Raw genomic sequence first — 15,071 nt, 5'->3', positions numbered from 1 at the left:
GGGGGCTGGAGGCAGCTGTCAGCATTTAGCCCAGAGCTCACATTGCCAGGACTTTAGTAAGCACGTAGTGACCCTGGCCACTCTCCAGATGGTGACTCACGGCCATTGCTGAGCTGACTAGCTCACAGTGCCCATCCTGACACATCCTGGCCTGGTAAGGGTCAGTAGGACATCAAGGGAGCTCTAACTCATAGTGTTCAGAACCTCAAGGGGTATCGGGGTGCGGGGGAGAGGTGGATGGGTCAGCCAACTTAGGAGATCAGCATGTGGCAGCCACCTTCCTGACCTATCTTGACCCCATTGGGCCACCTTAGAGACAAGTATACTCAAGGTAGTCCATCCAGACCCATCTCTGCAGCCGCCTCTCCAGCCAGTTGTTAGGCCATTTGGCAGGAACAGTAGGGTCCAAAGAGGCCTTCCAAGGTCATCTCTTCCATTCCCCTGGCTCCAAGTAGGAAAGCCCCAAGGAAGGAAATGCCACATCCTTTCTTGCATGCCACTCACAGTGACTCACTGGTGCCTGGAAAGATCTGGGTGTCTGGTGTCTGGTGTCAGTCTCACCTGCTCTGGGCTGAGTCCATCTCTGGGGCAGCTCTGGCTGTGATGAGAGTGGGAGGCCCAGTGCTTTTGTCTTCAGTGACCTTTGCCACCCAGTGCCCTCTGGGGCCCCTGGAGTGTACCTGAGGTGCAATGATGAAGAAGGGAGAGGGAAAGGAGGAGAAGAGGAAAGACGGGAAAAGGAAAATTGAGAATGTTTTAAAAAGTAGTTTTCTTTACATTTGTATAGAATTTAATGGCGTACAAATCACTTTCACTTACCTCTTCTCCCCTTGTCCCTTTGATGGTAGGGAAGATGGTTTAACTTCTTTAGGCTTCGGTTATTTCATCTGCAAAATGGTAACGGTGATGCTACCCTCCTCCCAGGGTTGCTGCGAAGCTTCAGGGAGATCATACTCATTAAGGGCTTAGCCAAGTGCCTGGCGAATAATCCACAGTCCACCACAGCTTTTTGTGTGGTTACGTGAGGCTGAGCTTACAGGTGTTCCATACCCCAGTTAGCAGATGGAGAAAGTGAGGCTTGGTGATTTCAAAGAATAGTCAGTGTCAAGGACAAGAACCTAGGTCACCTGACTCAGAAATCCAGGTCTCTGAGCTCAGTACCACCATGCTGGGCACCCTCATGGGAGGAGGAAAGAAAAGGCAGTGACTGGCCCAGCTGCCTCGGGAGTTACCTGACAAAGGACACAGAGGTTTTCTCTGCAAGGGTGGTGGGTCTGTGCCACTGTCTGCCCCCTCCCCTAGCCCTTCAAAGAGTGAGGACCAGAATACACCTGGCTTTCCAGAGTCTCCTCTGATACAGTGTAAAGAGGGAGGTTGGCCTTTGGGATTTCCAGCCTCATCAACTCTTCGGTTTCCTGGATGGTTCGGTTTCCACACATACTCCATAACCTTTCTTAAGACCTGCTCCAGGGTGGGGCAGGCAGTGTGGGACATGGAAGCACCGGGAACTGTGTTGTACACAGACCTGGGCTTAAGTCCCAATCCTGCCACTTGAGGCTCTTTGATAGAGGCCCCTGGGAGCCGTCCTTCCCTCAGATGGCCATGGCTAAAGAGCCAGGCGGTGCCCCTCCCAGAGATGTGTGCACAGAGATGGCTGGGGGAAAAGGGGAAAGCCCAGGGCTGGGCTCAGTCTCTAGCTGGGCGAGAAGAGATGGAGGCAATGGGACTTCCCATATCCCTGGATTCATTTCACTACACCTCCCCAGCTGCTCCTCTGCCTGGGGATTCCCTAATTGGCGGCTTGAGGCTGAGTCCTGCCACTGCTAGGATCCTAGAAGGAACCAACTCCTCCTCCTCTGCCCTACCCATGGGGCTGAGGGAAGGTGACAGGGGCCATGAGTTCCCTGGGGACCTAACCTGTCACATCCTGCTCAAGACAAGTCCCTGCAGGACACTTTCTCTGATTGGACCTCCCTGCACCCCTCCTTTCACACCCCAGAGCTGGCAGAGGGGCCTCCAATCTGCTGGGAAAGGTATTTGAGCTCAGGGGAATAAACATAGCGAGTACCTGCTGTGTGCCGGACACTCTGCTAGGGCCTGGGAGTGAGAAGATTAGAGTCTTGTGCACCCTTGTGGTGGGGGCGGCGGATAGCCCCTGTCCTACTAAAATAGGGATAAGGCAGTGTTGCAACTTGGGCTTCCCTGGCTATGACCGCACAAGCCTGGGGGTTACAGGGGAGATAGGGCTGGGAAGAGGATGATGTTACTGCTCTTCCATGCACCTTTTCCCTGTAGCTAGATTCTCTGAGCCTCCTGTAGAGGCCTAACCCAGGGCGGGGGACAAAAAGCTGCTCTAGCTGGAAGGAGTCACCTCTTAAAATCCAATCCCTGTTTGTTGTTTGAGGAAACTGATACTCCAGAGAGGGCAAGTGACTTGCCAGGGGTCACACAGAAAGTTCATTGCAGAGCTAGGAGCAGAAGCCTGCTTCTTAACTCCCTGCAGTTCTTTCCACCCTGCTGAAGACTTATACACATATACACCAAGGATGGCACCCTCAGTGCTCTCTGGGCCTCTGTGTATGCCATCTGGACAGCTGTGCTGGAGGATGTGACATGTATCTAAGTAGGGCCAAAGTACAGGGCCTCCTGCCACGTGGGCCACTTTTTGAATTCTCCCCAGGGCTGTAGGCTGTCCTCATGGCCGGGCCCACCTCATCGTGTCTCAGAAGAGACAGAGCAAGAGTTAAGAATGGCTAGCTGCTGTCTTCCCATCACTGGGGGAGACCCCACCAGAGCATGGGTTCTACTGACCAGTGTCACTATAGTCTAATCTTCCGGTACCTAAGACAGCACATCTCAAATAATAGGCAGCCCTTATGACCACTTGCTGTATGCCAGGCTCTGTTCTCAGTGTTAACTCACTAGTCCTCGTGAAAACGTTAAAAGTCAGGCACTATTGCTGCTTCCATTTTGGAGAAAAGAAAGCAGAGAACAGGGAGGTAAGTCACTTATCCAAAGACATTCAGTTGGTGGCAGAAACAGAATTTGAACTCAGGCAGTTTCTGGAGTCCCAATAAGCTATAATGTGATTGGGGCTTTGGGTGCATGCCCTTCATGGGGTGGAGTTGAGGTGAGCAGGCTAACAGGGCCACATCCCACAGGTTCCTGTGTCAGTGGCCATGATGTCGCCGCAGATGCTTACCCCGCAACAGATGCAACAGATTCTGTCACCCCCACAGCTGCAGGCCTTGCTCCAGCAGCAACAAGCACTCATGCTCCAGCAGGTGAGTCTGGCCCCAGGGCAGCTGGGAAATAGGGGGGACTGGGGGGTCGGTAGGCACTGCGCCTCCTCCCTCCCATCCTGTTTACTACTAACATCACTGAGTGGTAGAAACCAGAGAGACTGCTCAGGCCAGTCCTCCAGGGCAGCTGGGGGAGGTCAGAGATCAGGCCTCTCCCACAGCAGCCCCTCCACACTCCCTCCGTGGTGTTGGCCCCACCTCTACTCCAGAACCCCAGGGAAGGGCAAGGTGTACTGAACAGACATCTCCCTGTGGGGCCATCCGTCCCACTGCCCCAGTAAGACTCCCCACTCCTGCCTCCAAGAGACCAGTTACCATAGGGTTGGGGTTGCTCTGGGGTCAGCAATCTGCCACCCCAGGTAACCCACACCCACCCCGGCCTCCCACCCCCCACCCCTCCCCCCAGCTGCAGGAATATTACAAGAAGCAGCAAGAGCAGCTCCACTTGCAGCTCCTCACTCAACAGCAGGCTGGGAAGCAGCAACCCAAAGAGGTAAGGGGCTCAGGCAGACCTACCCCGTCACCTGCAGCCCTCTCCCAGTCAGAGGCTGGGAGTTCCAAGGTGGAACAGTCAGGGAAAGGCTAGAGGAGGGGATCAGAGAACATGGGAGAAGTAGGGATGGGAGCTCACAATTTTCCATCTCCCCTCATCCCCATTCAGACTTTCTCTCCTTACCTTGTGTTGGATTAACGAGAGCGGGAAGACAGAGCCCTGTGTTGTCTCTGTGCCCGTATGTGTAGACAGGTGTATGAGTATCAGATGGTCCACACTCATGACCAGCTGACCTGCCGTCATGCCCTCTTCCTACCCACTTGTCTCTTAGTGACCCAGACCTCGGTCCTCCACTCAGGTCTAGGGGATGTTTTGGTTTTCCAGCACACCACTTGCCTCCTCCCCCAGCGCTGCCCCACCTTCCATCGCTTCTTGTCAATCAGCCCTGCTCTCTCCAGCCTGTACCACCTGCCCCATCCAGCTTCCATACCGGGCCCTGCCGCCCTCCCCCCACTTGTCCCAAACATGTGACTCCCTCCCGCTAGTCAGACCACAGCTGAGCTCTGAGTTGCCCCTTCCCAGAAGGATGCCCTGCTGACGCCCAGTCATTCCCCAACTCCTCAACCTCTCCCTCAAGGATCTGGGAATCGCTTCATTCTCTGCGTTATTTCTAGGCTGGTTTTATTGACTAGCCAGCCCCTACCGCACCAGACCCCCAGGGCAGATGGGCAGGTAGAGACATCCCTGCCTCCTAAGCACCCAGGACAGGCTTGGCTCCTGGGACTCAGAAAAGACTTGCTGACAGGCCTACTTGTCAGTGCCTGTGAAGAACTGACTTTGGGGGGCAGGGGGGTGGGCACAGACCAAGAGATCAAGAGAACACTTGCCTGTGTGCGACTCAGAGCTAGCTAGTGAACAAGTGTGAGTGCGAGAGCCCCCCCTCCCCCACCGAGAGGGATGACTGTCATTGACTGGGTCCTGCTGACCCACTGATGCTGATCTTTTAAAGTCCCGTCAGACTCCTTGATTCTCTGTATCTAAGAAGCAAGAGAGGAGATGAGCTGGAGGGAAGAAGGCCCCCGCCTCAGAGCAGAAGGGGGGCACCCCTGGCATGTGGGAAGGGTGCCTGCCAGGCGGGAGTGGCCCCCGGATTCTGACAGGCTCATTGATCATTGTGATGAGAGCCCCCCTTCCCCAGGCATGCACAGCTGCGGCGCGGGGAGCTGGAGCCTGCCGCTAAGCAGCGGAAGGAGGGAGGCGGGAGCAGGGAGGCATAGTGCTGCGCGTCTGGGTCTGGCTGTGTGTTTGCGCGCGTGCGTGCGTGCATGCGTGTGTTTACTGCGAGGAGGCATGCAGCCCTATGGAAGCTGGGCCGGGAGCAGAGAAGCTGCAGCTTCGGACACTGCACCGACAGCTCCGGGGGCTGAGAGGCCCTGGGAAGGGGTAGCCGCAGGGTGGGGGCCAGATGGCACACCTGAGCCTGATGGCACCCCTCTCTGCCCGCCCCCTCGGGCCCCCCACCAGGCACTGGGGAACAAGCAGCTGGCCTTCCAGCAGCAGCTCCTGCAAATGCAACAGCTGCAGCAGCAGCACCTGCTCAACCTGCAGAGACAGGGGCTGGTCAGCCTGCAGCCCAACCAAGCCTCGGGGCCCCTCCAGGCCCTCCCACAAGGTGAGTGACTCACCCCCAAACCCCAAGCCCAGCCCCGCAGCCCTTGCTCTACCCAAGGGCTGGCAGCCCCTGCCCAGGGGTAAGGTGGAGAAGCCCCTGTGTTCCTGAGGCCCGGCCAGCCTCCCGCCTCTCTCTCTCTCCCACAGCAGCCGTGTGCCCCACGGACCTGCCCCAGCTATGGAAGGGTGAGGGTGCCCCCGGGCAGCCCCCCGAGGACAGCGTCAAGCAGGAGGGGCTGGACCTCACTGGCACGGCCACCACCGCTACCTCGTTTGCCGCCCCCCCCAAAGTCTCGCCCCCGCTCTCCCACCACACCTTGCCCAATGGACAGCCCACTGTGCTCACACCTCGGAGAGACAGGTACGGGGCCCAAGCTGGGAGGAGGCACTGCAGACCTTCTCAAGGGCACACCTGGGCTCCTAGGGATGGCACACATGGCGGAGGCTGGGAGGGAGGGGTGGAGTTTAGGGATCTGGAATTTACCCCTCTCCCAGGGCACACAAAAATATGCTAGGCCTCTGGGAAACCTGTTAGGGATAGAAAGATCACCAGCAGGAGAGCTGGGGCTGGGCCGGATCCAGGGCTGCTGGGGTCTTCAGGGCCCCTGACCACCACCTCCCCCGCTTCTCCCAGCTCCTCCCACGAGGAGACGCCTGGCTCCCACCCCCTCTATGGACACGGAGAGTGCAAGTGGCCTGGCTGTGAGACCCTGTGTGAAGACCTGGGCCAGTTTATCAAGTAGGTGTCACCCCCACTTTCCTTTGCTCTCAGCCTTCCCCCCATTCAGCAACCTTTCCACAGGGCCCTTCACCCCAGCCCGCCCCTTCTTTGGCCTTCAGCCACCAGCTGTCTTATTGTCCTCCCCTGAAGGGACCTAGTTCCTTCTCTGCCCCATCAGTTCCCCATCACTACTGCCCACCTGCCGAGCCTATATTGCTGGGCCTGCAGCCTCCCTACCCCATTCTCAGGCCGCATAGCCCATCGAGGTAGGGGCGTGAGGAGGAGAGGACTCCCTTCCACTGCCCTCCCCCAAGACTCAGCCCCCAAGAGTGATGGCCTGGTGACAGGCCTGGCCGGTAGACATGCAGGGCGGGAGGCGGACAGGCGGCTGGCAGCAGGCGGCCAGCTGCCACAGCCGTGCCAGGCTCTGTCACTGACTGATTAACTCCGCTGTCTCCCAGACCCTTGCAGCATCAGGGTCAAACAAATTGTTTTCACGCTTCGTCAGAGGTTTACTTAATTAGTTCATTTGCAATTAGATCTCTCTGTAGCTGGGATTTTAGCAAAGACATCAAAGGAGGGTGACGAGAAGGCGGCTTCCTCCTTTGCCCTGTTTTTTTCCCCACCCCTTTCCCTTCTTTGTATCTCTTGGTCTGTCTGCTTTCCAGGCCGTGGGCGGGCTTAGAGGACGGGATGGGAGGGTGGTGACAGCAGGAAACACAGGGCCAACTATCTCTTCTCCACCCTCTCCTCCTCCTGAAGACACCTCAACACAGAGCATGCCCTGGATGACCGGAGCACGGCCCAGTGCCGGGTGCAGATGCAGGTGGTGCAGCAGCTGGAGATCCAGGTGTGACCTGAGGCTGAGGAGGAGGGACACAGGGCTCCAGCCTCTGCCCCACCCACAGCACTGACTTTCCAGGAGGGGTTTGGGGAGCCTTATAGAAGAGTCACATGGTCAAAGCATATTTTCTAGGTCCTAATTACCATGGTTTTGAGGTGAGGGCAGCTGGATTCTGAAGGGTAAACCAGGATCAGGGCCAACTGTACTGGGAGATCCGAAAGAGAGACAAATGCCAATAAAAACAAAAATAGTATTCATAGCTAACACTTCGTGCTGTCCTAAATACCTATATAACTCAAAGAATCCTTCAAACAACCCTGTGTGGTAGGTACTATTATTATCCCCCATTTTACAGAAAACAGGCACACAGAGGTGAAGTAACTTACCTCTGGTCACTCAGCTGGTGGCAGAGCTGGGGTTAGAACCTAGGCAGTCTGGCTCCTGAGTCTAAGCTCTAACACAGAGTACGCAGGAGGCTCCTCAGGACAGTCCGTCAGGCAGCCAATCAATATTGCCCATTCCCTCTGGCACCTAGCAGAGTGCCCTGCCTTGAGACAGTAGTCGTGAACGATCTATTGAATTTATGAATGGAGGTGAATGAATCATTCATCCATTCCTGTGTCTCCATCCATTCAGTGTGTGAGGACCTTCTCACATAAAATTGCCACTAAACTTTGATGTTGTTCAGTCACAGCCTCTGCCCTGGATGGGGAGAAAAGGTGTGTGCTGTTGAGAAGGCGGCCTCTTATTGTGATGAGCTTGAGCCTGGGATACGGGGCCTGGAGGAGAAGTGGGGAGGGCTTCACGGAGCAGACAGTCCCTGTATTGGCCATGAGGGTGTAAGGGGCCAGAGGGGTAGGGGACGAGAGGGGACTGGGATGCTGAGGCCGAGGGGCAAGTGGTGGTGGGAATAGTAGCTTTCTAGGGTGTCTGGTGGGATATGGAGGAGGAAGAAGACCTGGCTGCCTCCAGGCACAGCCCCTGCCCACTACCAGCCTCTTCACCCTCTCCACAGCTCGCCAAGGAGAGCGAGCGGCTGCAGGCCATGATGGCCCATCTGCACATGAGGCCCTCTGAGCCCAAGCCCTTCAGCCAGCCGGTGAGTGACTCTCTCTTCCTGGCAGCCCTGCCACAACCCCTCCACAATTCCCTGAACCCTCCAGACCACCACCTCCCCAGCTGGTCTCAGCATCCTCCCCATTGCTCACAGCTGAACCCGGTCCCCGGCTCCTCCTCATTCTCCAAGGTGACCGTCTCTGCAGCAGACTCGTTCCCAGATGGCCTCGTGCACCCTCCCACCTCGGCTGCAGCCCCTGTCACCCCACTAAGGCCTCCAGGTCTGGGTTCTGCCTCCCTGCACAGTGGGGGCCCCGCCCGCAGGAGGAGCAGTGACAAATTCTGCTCCCCCATCTCCTCAGGTAAGGGCCAAGGGAGGGGCATTTTTTTCCCCAAGCTGGGCCCTGCAAATGGCTACCTCATCTGCGCCTTGTCTCCTCCAGAACTGGCCCAGAATCATGAATTCTACAAGAATGCGGACGTCAGGCCCCCCTTCACCTACGCCTCCCTCATCCGCCAGGTGAGCATGGAAGGTAGCTGGAGGGGGTGGGGAATGGCACACAGGCTGCACGCCTGCCTCAAGCTCCCAGCCTCCAGGAGGATTCTGAGTCAGGGAACATAACTTTCTCTCTCACATTTGTCCCTTCCCGCTCCCCACTTCCCTTCTCAGCTGCAGGTGTCTCATAGAGGCTTCAGCTGGTCACCTGAAGATTTCTCTGGGAGCACATACACTTTGCCTCTCATACCCACTGTCATCATTCTCCCATTTCCATGTACACACACTACTCCCATGAGACTATTTTCTGATACTGGTGCTCACTCTTAGCCTGCCCCTCTCTTCCTCTCCTCCCCACCCCCCACACCATCTCATAGATAGGAAAGGGGGTCTTTGCCAAAATCGTGGAAAATTCCAAACATCCCCACCCCCAGACATCTTTCTCTCGAGAATGCTGCTTTCATTCTCATTTTAGGGCATTGGCCCTTGGAGCCATTTTCCCTCTAGAGGAATTCATGTGCTCCTTGCACAAGGGCATAGCCCTTGAGGTTTGTGTTCCTTTCAGCTCTGGCTGGACTGTAACCCACCTGCCCTTCTCAAGACCAATAAAGCACTGCCAGTCCTTAGCCACACGCTCCTGCTTTCAGAATGAGGTATAGGCCAGGGGAGAGAGAGATCCTGGGGGAGAGAACACAGGCCTGGGACCCTTTGAGGCCCAAACTGAGGGACCCTTTGCTTCTTCCTTGTCCATAGGCCATTCTGGAAACCCCTGACAGGCAGCTGACCCTGAATGAGATCTATAACTGGTTCACCAGGATGTTCGCCTATTTCCGGAGAAACACTGCCACCTGGAAGGTGAGCCACGCCCCTCCCACCTGGCCCAGTGCCCCAGTCACCTTTGGATATCATATCCCTTTGAGACTAAGGATGCTTAGCAATTATTCCCTTCAGAGAGGTGATCCTACAGAAACTGCCCTGCCAGAGCTCAGGCTAAGCCATGTGTCCCTCCACCCCCACCTCTGCAGGAGCCATAGAGTATTCTTTAACTGCCTCTTAATGGCCCCTCCCTTCTAGTCATGCGCTGCCTTCTTCCTGTGAAGAAAGCCTGCTCTTCTCTAAAGGGCCTTCCCATGGGCCCCAAAGACTCCAGCCCCATGGAGTAGGGCCCCTAAGAGTCGGTAATGCCTGAGCCTGGTGGGGAGGCCTGAGTTACATTCACAAGAGACCCTAAGGGTCCGGATACCTTGGCTAAAAGCACATGTTATGAAGCCCAGGGTGGGGGTAAGGGGTGTATGGGCCCAGACACGTGGATAGTCTGGGACCCATGGACTGTATATATACTGGGGCACAAACAGGCAGTCACACACCGTCCTCAATTCTCCCATCCACAGCAGGAAGATAATTGTCTCCATCCAATTAGTCATTTAAACACCTTCAGCCCATGAGAGTTTTCCTGGGAGACCAGAGACAGGCAAGGGAGGGACCTTAGAAAAATGGGACATGGAAATGTGGGCTGAGCTGCGAAGCCATTTGTTCCTCTATAGCCAAGATGATCTGTATGTCTGTGAGCCTGTGTGTGTCTGTCTTATGAGTGAGAATATTAGGGTCTTTGCAGCAGAATGAGACAGCGCTATCTAAATTGGGAGAGGTGCGGGGAAGAAGTGAGTGTTGGGCTCTGTGGGGAAGGTTAGACACCTGAGGAGTTCCTAGCTCAGAACCTTATTTGGAATCCTGGCTCTTGAATCCCCCTGCTGGCCAGTTTAGAAACTGTAGTTAAACAGGCTACCTCGGAGGCGCCATCCCAGCAGATTTCAACAAGTGTCACTGAGGCCCCCTCCCCACCAGTACCCAGGACTGCGTGGGATCTGCACAAGGCCCAGCCTTCCCTACTCTGGAAGTGTGCTAAGTGCAGCAGGAGAGACTGCTCCATTATCTGCTGTATCCCCATGTCCAATTCCCAAAGCTTGGGAGAGAGGCTATGAGGCTGGGACAGCCGTTCTGATTGGTTCTCAGTGATGTCATTTCCTGCCAACCACAGTCCTGCCCTCTCTCTGAACCAACAGAGCCTTCCTGGGGCCACCTGGTCCCCTCCAGGCCAGTTTAGATACCAGGTATTATAAATGATAGAGTCCTATACAGATCATTACGATTATTACCTCATATTTAATATTCCACATTAATCCTTTGCCTTTATGGGTGCAGTGTAAAGCCTCATATCCATAAGACAGTCTCTTTGGGGGCAGAGTGCCACCCGCCCACCTACCCTCCTTTCCTGTTCTCTCTTAACTGCACCACCTCACTACAATCTTTACTGTCCTTTTCTTGCGATCAGGAGGAGCTGGTTTAGGTGACTTCCTTAAATCCCTCGATGACTCATGAAGCCACCTCCCCCCGCCCATAGCCTTAAATCTCCAGGGGCCCTTGGCCTTCCATGCCACCTTCTACTGGTTGCCCAGCCTTGGTCATCTCAGTGGTTTTTCTCTCGCTCTGGGGTCTTCACCTACATCTCTCTTCACCTAGCCTAAGTCCCAACAGGAATCCTGCCAAATGACTGAGTGGGTGACCTTCCCAGTTAGCAGTGTTCTGTGGCTGCTTTGCCACTTGAGTTCACTGCCTGTGACCTCCCCGTGGCACAGTAGACTCCATCGCAGCTTGAGGTCCACTTTGACCTTCAGGAGTTTCGCAGCTTCATTTCACATTACTTGAGAAATGTACCCTGTCTACACCCAACTCTATTTCCCTCCTATATCCACTTTCTACCCATTTATCTCCCCTTGAGGTCTTTCCTCAACTATGTCAGCTTCCTTTCCTCCCTCCTTCTTCACCCCTCTGGCCCCCACACTGAGATGATGTCCACTTCAGACCAGGGCAGAAGGATCAGGAGCTGGCGTGGGCCAGGCCAGCTGCCATTCATCCGGGGACAGAGCTGCCATCTGCCAAGCCGATGGTCCTCGCCATCCCTCCCGTGTCCATCCCCTTCCAGGGCCTGTGTTGTGGGCCCGTCCTTTTGTTTACGCAGCCCCCGCTAGACCCCTTAAATTGCCGTTAATGTTTCAGCGTAACGAATTAGTCTCTCATCACGAATCAGGCTTCGAAATGAGGGAAAAAAGCCCCGGTGAGGCCATCCTCGGAAATTGGGGTCATTCTCATTTGCAAAGCGGAGGATCGGAGCCCCGTAATGCGGGCAAATTTATTCCAAGGCAGGAGCCCCGGCGTGATTAGGCCCTTTGTAATTATCGCTCCAAGAGATTCCACTCCAGCCGCCCGCCTCCCTCGTGGATTAGCAAGCGAGTCGGAAAAATACACAGGATTTAATTAGAGGCAAATTAAAATTGGTAATGAAATCGGGCCAGTTGCAAGTGGCAAGAGTTGGAAGGGAGAGAGGGAGAGGGGATCTCCAGGGGCACAGGCTGCCCGCCCTGCCTGCTTTCTTCCCCATTTAGAAATGTAAAGAGGAGACAAGATGGGGACAAGGAGGAGGAGGCCGGGGGAGGACAGGTAACGGACAGGGACGGCTGGGGGGGTGAGGCTGAAAGCGGAGAGTCGAGGGACAGGATGAGGGACGTGGAGGGTGGGGTATATTAGGGCCCTCTCCCAGGCTCCTGGGTGGGGGTGAACTGGGCCAAGTACCCCACCCTCACCCAAGTGTCCTACAAACCAGATGACCTCAATTCCTGAAGTTATCCTGCCAGGAGGAGGTGGGAGTGACAAGGTGACTTCTCCTCTTTTCTTTCTTCTTCCTGTCTTACAGCTACTAAAGCCACTGTCTCCTTTCTTCCAGTTTATTTCAAGTATGTATTAGGCCTCTACTGTATACCTCATGCTCCAAAAAAGCTCTCTGTTCTGAGGCCCAGCTCAAAGCCACGGCCCCCGCGCTCCTAGAGGTGGAGGACGGTTGCCGTGAGAGTGCCCAAGTCATTCGCCAAACTTTTTAAAGCTTAATGGAAATTCTGTAGGCACCTGAGATAAGATGTCCCAGGCTCACTGAGGTGCCAAGGCCTGAGTGTGACCTCATGCCAATCAGAAGCCATGAATACCAGCTGTATGTGTCTGATTAATGATGACAGAAAAACAAAGTATTACTAACTACACATATCGTCTAGTTGGTAGAGTTTTCCAGAATGTGGCAGGAAGAAGCGGAGGCAGATAATGAAATGGGCCGTCAGTGGTGAAGGTGCTGGGAGTTCCTGCCTCCAAGCAGAAAAGGGGCCTTCCGCCCCTTATGGCCAGGTTTCCTCTCACCCGGCCCCTCCTCTGCTGGTCCCGGGGCGGCAGAAATTAGGACAAGGACTTTGCTGTGTGTGCTCATCTGAGCAAAGAGGGGAGGCTGAGCAGGCTGTCTCTGAGCATCTGCCCCTTGTCACTGCTCCCCCAGAATGCCGTGCGGCACAACCTCAGCCTGCATAAGTGCTTTGTGCGTGTGGAGAATGTCAAGGGTGCCGTGTGGACTGTGGACGAGCGGGAGTATCAGAAGCGGAGACCGCCAAAGATGACGGGGTATGTGGGCCCAGACCTGGGCACAGTGCACCCACCGGCATGTGGGCCAGGTCACCCCTTTGCCTCTCTGGGGCACCAAATCTTTCCCGCTTTGGGGGTGAGGCAGGGAGAAAAGGGGTGGAAGAGCTCAAGGGAGACTGAAATCTGGAAGTGACAGAACTAGAACAAGGATGTTTATGTCTTGTTCTGTCCTTCTCACTGAGGGAAGGAGCCAAGGGGAACCTGAGAGAGAAGGAGACAGAGGCCCCAAGCAGCCATGACCAGAGCTGGGACAGGGGCAAATGGCAGCCATTGTGGCCGTTGGTGATGGTGCTGTCAACCTCTGAGATCCCCGGGCCCTACCTCTTCGTTTTATAGGGAGAGGAGGCCCAGAGAAGGCAGGGGCCTGGCAGGAGGTCACATAGCAGATCTGTGGCAGAGCTGGGTCCCTGACCCTCCATCTTTTACGTTCTGCTTAACCACGTGGCATGTTTAGTGAAAACCGAGGAACCTGAGGGGGGATCAAAACCTCCTTTTTGAGATTCCCTTCAGCACCAGTGGCCTTCTCCCCACCGCAAATACCCGCCCCACAGGCTCCCCTTTGCCAGTGCCTCTTGGCCTCAAGGCCCAGGAAGAGAGAGAGAGAAATCTAAGGCAAGTTAGATGTTTCTCAAAGATTCCTTCTCCACAGACAAGAGCCTCTCCACCCCCAGGTAGTTGTAGGGGCTGGGGCAGGGCTGGGACCTGGAAAGAGGAAGAAAGCCACCCTCTTCTGAGTGCCTCCACATGTCAGTCACAACAAGTTGGTATCTCCGTGTCTCATTTCCAACATATCATCAGAAGACTTGGGTTCAAATTACTCTCACCGGCTGTGTGACCTTAGACTAGTTCCTAAACCTCTCTTAGGTGCTCTGTAAACTGGGGGTAATCACTGCGGAAGACGGACAACCTTGAGCCGTTGCTCTTCCAGACCCAACTCCCAAACACCTTCCAGTGCAGAAAAGCTTTTGGTATAGAACAAAGTGACTGAGCACATGGCTTATTAGATGTCCCAAAATTCAGGATGGCAAGAAAGTGTATATTTTACAAATACAGTACTATCGAGGCTATAGCTTGGACCTTGCTGAAATCTGGACCTTGGGAAATCTAGACTGGAGAGAAAAAGTGCTGGGGCAACACCACATGAAGACAGATATTGGGAGGGGTCCCTGTTCGCACTTGCCAGCTCCGAGATGCCGGACACGTTCCCAAGCCCCTGAGCCCCGGCACATCACCTGTGACGGGGCTGCTGGTACCCGCCGTGCCAGGTCAGCGTGAGAATTGAATAAGGCTCAGCAGACAGTGGCTGACCATGCCTTGTCCCCTCAGGATAATGAATGGGACAGTCCCTGGCACTGAGCAGGCCCTTTAGTCAGGGTCACGGCATCGGTGAGGAGTAAATGAATGAACCCCAAACATTGCTTTCTCTCTCCTCCAGGAGCCCCACCCTGGTGAAGAATATGATCTCCGGCCTCAGTTACGGAGCACTTAATGCCAGCTACCAGGTGACCGGGCCTTGCCCAGAGCCCACCAACCGCTCCCCCTCTACCCTCCTACCCACTTCATTTCCCTTTAACACACACTGGCCTGCAGAAAAGACCTTTCCCCACCCTCCCTGCAGAGGTCCAGTCTGTAGGAGAAAGAAAAGGGAAAGACCTTAACCTTCTACCTTAATCCAGCTGTGGCGGAGCGACTTCTGCTTTTAAGACTAGGCGTGGGTAGGGCAGGGCAGAGAACAGGGAGGTTGGCGTAACCAACAGAGTCCCCTTCCCTAGCTTGTCAAACTGGGCGTCCTCTGTCTCCTGGAAAGGAGACAAGGCAGGCCCAGATTCCCAGGAAAGCTGGGAGGGAGGAGGTCAGGGTCAGAGCTCTGACCTTGGGAGGGGAGCGGTGCTCTGAAAGGCTGAGTCTGGGCTGGGGAGTTGCCAAGACAGATGTGCCAGTGGGGCCGGCACACAGACACACAGATGCCC

The 15,071-nt window shown here is 55.3% G+C and overlaps 1 protein-coding gene across 5 annotated transcripts in view; it reads left to right on the top strand.

The window, feature by feature from the left end:
• FOXP4 (forkhead box P4) overlaps positions 1 to 15,071 on the top strand; it is a 33,613-nt gene that overhangs the window by 15,829 nt on the left and 2,713 nt on the right. For 2 of the 5 annotated variants that reach the window (XM_006926566.3, XM_015600523.2), the window contains exons 3-14: positions 3,162 to 3,284; positions 3,709 to 3,795; positions 5,320 to 5,467; positions 5,614 to 5,827; positions 6,101 to 6,205; positions 6,950 to 7,037; positions 8,047 to 8,130; positions 8,242 to 8,449; positions 8,531 to 8,607; positions 9,337 to 9,438; positions 12,959 to 13,080; positions 14,537 to 14,603. In XM_006926566.3, coding sequence (XP_006926628.1) covers positions 3,162 to 3,284; positions 3,709 to 3,795; positions 5,320 to 5,467; positions 5,614 to 5,827; positions 6,101 to 6,205; positions 6,950 to 7,037; positions 8,047 to 8,130; positions 8,242 to 8,449; positions 8,531 to 8,607; positions 9,337 to 9,438; positions 12,959 to 13,080; positions 14,537 to 14,603 — 1,425 coding nt within the window. The remainder of the gene's footprint in view (positions 1 to 3,161; positions 3,285 to 3,708; positions 3,796 to 5,319; positions 5,468 to 5,613; positions 5,828 to 6,100; positions 6,206 to 6,949; positions 7,038 to 8,046; positions 8,131 to 8,241; positions 8,450 to 8,530; positions 8,608 to 9,336; positions 9,439 to 12,958; positions 13,081 to 14,536; positions 14,604 to 15,071) is intronic. The other 3 variants (XM_006926569.3, XM_006926567.3, XM_006926568.3) reach the window with 3 other exon arrangements.

The sequence above is a fragment of the Pteropus alecto genome, unplaced genomic scaffold (genome assembly GCF_000325575.1).
Source record: "Pteropus alecto unplaced genomic scaffold, ASM32557v1 scaffold7, whole genome shotgun sequence".
NCBI classification, from domain to species: Eukaryota; Metazoa; Chordata; class Mammalia; order Chiroptera; family Pteropodidae; genus Pteropus; species Pteropus alecto.
The sequence above is the reverse complement of the archived record's forward strand: the minus strand, read 5'-3'. Positions and strand labels throughout refer to the sequence as shown.